The 7,487-nt window shown below is 31.8% G+C and overlaps 1 protein-coding gene across 1 annotated transcript; it reads left to right on the plus strand.

Annotated features, from left to right (window-relative positions):
• Positions 1–226: 226 nt before the first annotated feature.
• On the plus strand, positions 227–5,442 carry LOC143244531 (derlin-2-like). Its single transcript, XM_076489374.1, has 5 exons — positions 227–621; positions 2,436–2,501; positions 3,595–3,762; positions 3,984–4,179; positions 5,287–5,442. Exons 1-5 carry the CDS (start codon positions 529–531, stop codon positions 5,379–5,381), a joined length of 618 nt encoding a protein of 205 aa, XP_076345489.1. The 5' UTR covers positions 227–528; the 3' UTR covers positions 5,382–5,442.
• The last annotated feature ends 2,045 nt before the right edge of the window (positions 5,443–7,487 follow it).

The following is a 7,487-nucleotide window of genomic DNA, read 5'->3' on the forward strand; positions in this document are numbered from 1 at the left end:
AAAAAGCAAAATAACGATATTTGTTAACCAGATATAAATATTCAGTACTATTAAATAATAATGATCATATCAGAATCCATATTTTTATTACATTCCAAGAATTCGGAGAAGCATATGTAAATACAACGCATATGTGTCGTGAGTAAATATTGTACACGTGTAATAACCATGTTGGTTATTCAATTTCTCAAACTTGCCATTTAGCGGTCATATATAAATTAGTGGCAATGTTCAGTGGTTAGTTACTTGGTGTTCTGGGTTTTCAGTTGTTGATTGTATGTCTACGTTTTGAAATATTTACTCTTTGAACTTGTACATTTTGTGAGAACTAATAGAAGCTTTCGTTATATTTGAATCAACTGTAAAAATTTATTTGTTTAAATCTAATACTGAGAAGAGAAGTAAGAAACGTTTTAGCTTTTAATTTGTGTTTCATTTCGCTAAGAGCTTATTTGAAGTAGTCAACAGATTGTTATAATATATTCAGCTGTGGCTATAGAGTGAAAGCAGTTAAAATTGGTTTTGAACATGGCCTACCATAATGTTCAACACGAATATATGCAGATACCTCCTGTAACCCGAGCCTATACGACTGCATGTGTTTTGACAACATTAGCGGTGGTAAGTTTTCTTTATTTTCTGTTTGTTTCCACTTTTATTTCTAGACTCGTGATTAGATTACAGTATTATTTACGTCGTAATCCAATTAAACTGCATGAGACTAACTAAAAGTTACCGTCCCCCCGGTTTTACTGAAAGTGAAACCAAAACACAAATTCATGCCAGATTGTACAATACTTTAGTAGTGATTTGATGCACTCTCTCATGAAGGCTGCAATTTATGAGTATAAAGATAAAAGAAAATTTATTAGTATAGTGCACTTCAGATCTTTAGATGAAATGCAACACAACTTTTAACAATTGTGGTGGAGGAAGAAATAATAAAGAGATATATTTCAGTAGAAAAAAATAGATGCTATATTTTTAAAGGTCTAATAAAAACAAAATATTCAGTATTATGAAACAAAATTTGTAATGTTATGATAGTGTCATACACTAAGAATTGAAATACGAGCAGTTCAGCTGTAAGATGAGCTGTGCTTTGTTTTACACTTACTGTAAATTTTACTTAATTGTATACTCTGCAGTAATGACTTTTACTTCAATAAGTTCAACTTTTATTAAATGAAAGTGTTGCTATTTATATTGTTCTCAATAGATTTATGAATGTTTAATATTTCTGTTTTTACGTGTTTTTTTTTTTTTAAAGAGATGTATGAATAACTCTTCTACATAAGTATGTTGTACAGTAATTCTTAGAGCCAGTGTAAGCATCAAATGTACCTATAACCCAATTAGCAATGGGAACTACAAAAACACTTAGTGGTAGTAAAATTTAAACCAAGCAGTAACATCACATTTCCTTTCATAATAGCCTGGAGGATCACACAGACACCCATATATAGATTAAATTCATTTATCGTAATTACATTTTTATTCATAACAAAACTGTTGTGATTAAGTCTGTGATGCAAAGTCTTTCAAGCTCACTATTTGGCCTGCTCAAACACTTTGCAACCTTTTTTAACTTGTTTTAAAACATTTAAATAAGCTATAAGCTTCAGAAAAATGTATGAAATACATTGCAGTTGCAATGACAGATAGAATAATTGGCAGTAAGGATAACTACAGAAACAATAAAATAAGTACTTTAGGAAATCAAAACCCCAATCCTTAAAGCACAGTGCAGGATATATAGTAGATTAGAAAAATGACATATATTGATAGAAAACACTGACTTCAAAACTAATAAAAAAAAAAAAAACTTTAGGGGTTAACAAAAATTTAGTATTAAGAAATTGAAATAACAAATACTGGATTCACTTTATCTAGAAACAAACCACAGGTTAAACAAGCTTTTTGTAGGTCATTGGATTTCATCTGGTTAAAGTAAATCATGAGTATAAGCACTGCATTGTGACTGAATGAATTCAACTACTCCTCAGTTGAGTTGATCTAATACAAGTGATGAGAAATGTTTGAACCTCCTCAAGCTGAAGGTTTTTCCTTGCAAACATTTCTCAAAATCATGTATACAAACTAAAATTCACTTTATCTAGACAGAAAAAAATAATTAAGGGATGTAATTGTTACTCTTTAATGAAGAATATTACTTTTTTTTTTTTTATGGAAGTCTTTCAGGTGTTTATGGTAATTTTATTTGGTGTAATTTTCAGAGTAATGTTTTGTTTTAATTATTCACAAGGTTTTGATTTTTTAAATTTCATGTACCATTGAAAACAAAATAAATATTTTTTGTTTTGTAAATTTAGGAATATGAGATATAATAGGTTAAGTTCATTTCTGAGACATAACATTAACTATTTTTTCATTTAAATTGCTAAAACTTCATTTTGTTTAAATTTATTTTTCAGCAATTGGACATTGTTTCTCCTTTTCAGCTCTATTTTAATCCAGATTTAATAATAAAACATTACCAGGTGAGTAAAAGGTTTTTTTTTAAATATTAAGAACCACAATTTTGTAATTTAGTATTTTGGCTAAGAAAAATAAGTTTTAACTGTATGTCTATGGTGAATAGAAGATTGATAGCCATAATGCAATGTGATGTATAATTAAGATCTAATACAGGATGATTTTGAGGTTTCTCATTGGTCAGTATAATGTATGTGATGATGTTTAAAATGCCCTCATGTAACTTGGGTAAAGTTTGAAAAAACTTAATTGTCAAACGTTTTTCAAGATACATACTTGTTGAACTTGTAATAATTTCTTGTAATAAATTGAAATTCTCAGGTAAATCTAATTTAAATAAGTTTGGCAGTTAAAGGGTATATTACAGTACTTTTCATGAAGTTTGTTGAGTGGACCATCTAATCAAGCTCTAATAAAATTGAAATATACATGTATAAATAGGTGACTTCATCTTTTTCAGTTTTATTCATATTTTTTTAAATTCTTAGTCTGTGATGTGTATGATCTTTGTTATTTTTCTGTATTAATCTCTTAGGTACTTAACAGAGTCGGTCATTAATTGGTGTGATGTAACATTAATCACATCTTCCTCTGCTAGACCAGTATGGGCTTTCTGGAAAAAGTGTATGTAATAGCACTTTGTCTTGATATTTGATGTTGTATGCCCCTGATCAGAAGTCCTTTTGCTCAGTACTGGGGCTCAGCAAGTCTTGGCTGAAGTGCTGTTTATACAGTCGTTTATAAGACACCAAGGTTTATGGTATGATGAAAGAGCTTACCACAAAGGATGAAAAAAAAATTCAAGAAAACTTCAAAACACTTAAGAATCTTGAGCACTTTTGAATAGTTGACTAACTCTTCAGGAGAAAAAGTTTTCATACTTTAACTGCCAAACCATGATTTTGTTTGTTGACAGTTAATTATCAATCTTATTATCAATTACCAATCAATAAATCATTTGCTAGCTTAGGCATTAAACACCATAAGATTTTAATGTATTATTTTGATGTGTTTTGATTAAAACTATAAAATGTTAATATGAACATTTTGAAATATAACTTCTCTTAAACTGTTACCAATATTAATTTTGTTTTCCAGATATGGCGACTAGTTACAACATTTCTATTTTTTGGAACATTAGGATTCAATTTCCTGTTCAACATGATATTTACATACCGTTACTGCCGAATGTTGGAAGAGAGCTCTTTCCGAGGCCGAACAGCAGATTTTTTTTTCATGTTTTTATTTGGAGGAATTGTCATGATTGTATCCTTGCAGTACTGTTTTTAAAATCTTTGATCTCACTGAATAGTAAATTATCCCAAGAATAACTTTAGAATACTTAAAATTATATTTTAGAAAACAAACAAACCATATATACATAATGCTAGCAAACTGGAATAAACACATATACAAGTTTTAAAAAGTACAAATAAATCTTTTTAAATAAGATGAATTGTTTTGTTAAACTTTGACTTCAAGATCAGATAATAGCTCTCTTTATTAATCTTCTTTTCCTTGGACAAGCCTTTACAATCATGTTGGTTTACATTTGGAGTCGTCGAAATCCATACATTAGAATGAATTTCTTTGGATTGATGAACTTTCAGGCACCATTTTTACCATGGGTCTTATTAGGATTCTCAGTTTTGCTTGGAAATTCAGTGATGGTGGATTTAATGGGTTAGTTTTGTGCTACCCTTCTTTTTACTGTTAACTGATTTCCCATAGTTGTTCTTTAATTGAAATTCAAGTTCTAATTTGTTGTTCTTATATTCAGTTATCAAAAGAAAGTAAACATGTGTAATCTTCAAGCTTCATAGGGTTCTGTATTCAACTTTTAATTCCTAGTTCAATGTAATGCAGTAAATTCCATTTTGTATTATTTGAGGGATTTGCATGACACTTCTGTTTGAAGAAGTTGAGAATAAATGCCAGTATACATGTTGTTAGACAAATACTTTTCTGTCAGTCTTATAATGTTGTGGATGTTTTCTTCTAATGACATGTCATATGCTTTACTTTGATTTCCAGTGTTATTGATGCAAATGGCCATGTCATTTCATTTATTTAGTGTAGGAGTAATTTTGATGGGCAAAATGATTATTTCTGTTTATTTGTTTTTATAATGTCTTAAGTTTTTTTTTTTTTTTTTTTCTTTTTATTAAAATTAGGGAAGAAATTTCTGCTCAACTTATGAGCAGTATTTGGAGCTAAATTATGTTTCTTGATTTCCTGCAATATACAATAGAGTTTTGTTCCACACTTCCATGTGTATTGATTGTGATATATTATAATGGAGAGTAAATACTAAAACTGTAATCATAAAATAGGAGTATTATCATTTAAAAAAAATACAACTGAAAACTTCATATGAAGCTGAACAACTATCCTTCAGTTTTTGAGCTTTTTTCAATTTGGGTAGAATTTACTTAGTAGTGATATGTAAGGTATTTATAAAGAAATGAAAGTAAAGCAATGCCAGAATTTTTGCCTAGTCAGAGCAAAATAAGTTCAATGACACAAGAATATTTGTAATTATAAGAAAAATATTTAAATAGATTTAGATACAAGTTGGGGGAGCATAACACTAGTCATTGAAATGAAGTAATGCATAGCAGCAAATGCAGAAGAAATGCCTAATCTGTTAACAACAGAGAATATAAGGTATGTTATGTGTTTTTTAAATTGTATGTGCCTTTCTTGATTGTTTGATAATAAGAAAAACATTGCTAGTTGCATAAACATTTACACCTTGTAAGAATTAACAGGTTGACTCTCTCTGTATAGGAATAGCAGTTGGACATCTTTATTATTTCCTAGAAGATGTTTTTCCAAACCAAGATGGTGGCTTTCAGATACTAAAAACTCCATGTTTTATGTAAGTTTACACAAAGTAGGTTGTCTCTTTTATGAAGTAAGCCGAGCCTTATGGGTAATGTGCAAGGTTGCAGGCCATATAGACCATGTTTCAAGCTGCAGCAAGTCATTAAATATTCTCCATACCTTTAGCTGTGGGGCTGTTACAACTGCAACAGTTAATCTTATTGTTCAGTTAAGAGTAGCTACATAGGTGGCATGTGCTTCTAATTGATTGCCTTCCATCTATTCAGTATTTTCTAAATGAGAGATTTCTAATTTAGCAAATATGTTTTGTAAGGCACTATTCATTAGGGTGTGTCAGCGGATAAAGGATAAAAATTAAAATGTCCCAATTTTTTTGCTCAGTTGTGCCACTGCATGAGAAAAGAACGTAGACAAAGTTTCATTTCAATCGCGAAATATTTAGGGGTCGTGCATCCCTCACAAAGTTCACTATTTTCCTTAAATTTACCCTACATACATTATTAATGGTAATTAAATTATTTAAAGAAATTCTGCCACCTGAATCATATACTAAAATTGATCTTCATTCTTGGTGCGGCCCTTTGCCGTAAACTGTTGAATTAAAGCTACTTCTCTTTCAGCTGCGTCATTTGTCACAAAAAGTTTCTTTACTCTGTCCTTTCCTTGGTTGTACTCTTTGGAGGTGCTCCACTCTTTCGGTGGTGATGATAAAAATGCGCTACTAATATCCAGATAGTAGAAAATTTTCTTCGTTGCCGAGGTAAAAAAATGTGGAAGTTTTCTGGAAACAGCATTGCTTGCAGCATCAACTGTTAAACATGGAGTTGGCCTAGGAGATCCTTTCACGGTATTCATATTCTTATCTTAGGTTTGTCGCTATTCGTTACACTGTCATCAAAGAGCGCAAGCCCAACTACAACCTCAGATAAATACCATAAATGCTGATTCATTGCCTTTGTACCAACTTCCTTAATCATATGATTTTCATGCAATGCAAGTTCCTTGAGTAGTGTAAGGTCCCTTTGAGCTGCCACGGAAGCATCCTTAGCTGTAAACCATGAGAGCAAGTAATGTTTAATTATAAAGACACACAAATTGACAAGTTTGCTGCAGAAATGTGCATCAAATGAAACATGAGATGAAGCAGGCCGTGGTTGCAGTCTACCAAACTCCTCTTGCAACATCCAAATTTTTAGAGAATATATTGCTCGAGCCACCCATCGTGCACGATGTACAGCACCAGAAGTACGGAAAGAAACTGAAGAACGTCAGTGTGGAAGAGATCCAAAAAAAATGACAGCTAATTCCAAGAGCTCTTTATAATCGTCCCGTGGTTGATGAGATTGAAGGAGATTCTGACAAAATTGAACAATATCATCCTTCCAAGGCTGTATTCGGAGTGGCATTGCTTCTACTGCTGTTATGTACTTAGTTTTATTAATTTTAGGCCAACAATCTCTAAAGTTTAAAAACAAAGTAATATCTGGACTTTTTGATGTCTCTATCACGAGAGTAGAGAATACAGCACTCAGAAGAATCTCCAAAATGTGATGTCTACAGGCAAGGTGCAAGAGCTCACATTCAAGTAACATTTCAATCCTCAGACAGACGCCAGATTTGGATCCTGTATTGGTTGCCATGGTGTCAAAGCAAAGCGTTTTAATTCTGTCTTTTACATTCCATTCTACTAAAACTGATCCAGTCTCGGAAGTTACTGAATTTGCATCCCCACTATCAATCTTGGGCACTGAAAGAATCTTCTCTACACCTTCACCTGAAACTAAAATTGCCAAACGTTCGATCTTCTCTCTGCCAACCAAGTCAGGCATCAGCTTACCATCCCAATGTAATGTCAAAGGAACGTTTGGAGAAAAACTTTCCTTCAATTCAGCTGCTAGAAGAGTATGGTGGGGCTAATGGCAAGATCCTCGATATTATGTCCAATATGAGTTGCAAAAGGAAGCAAAATTTGCGCAGCTTTTTGGTCACTGATCTGGGTTCTGTCTAAAGCCGAAGCTAGCCTTTTACTAATGCCAACTTTTCGTTTGGTTCTGGAAGCACGTTGTTATTTTGTGCGCATTACGCAACCCCTAAATATTAATGTATTGGATTGATTTTACGCTAGCATATTTTTTCATTGAATG

The sequence above is a fragment of the Tachypleus tridentatus genome, chromosome 2, assembly GCF_004210375.1.
Source record: "Tachypleus tridentatus isolate NWPU-2018 chromosome 2, ASM421037v1, whole genome shotgun sequence".
NCBI classification, from domain to species: Eukaryota; Metazoa; Arthropoda; class Merostomata; order Xiphosura; family Limulidae; genus Tachypleus; species Tachypleus tridentatus.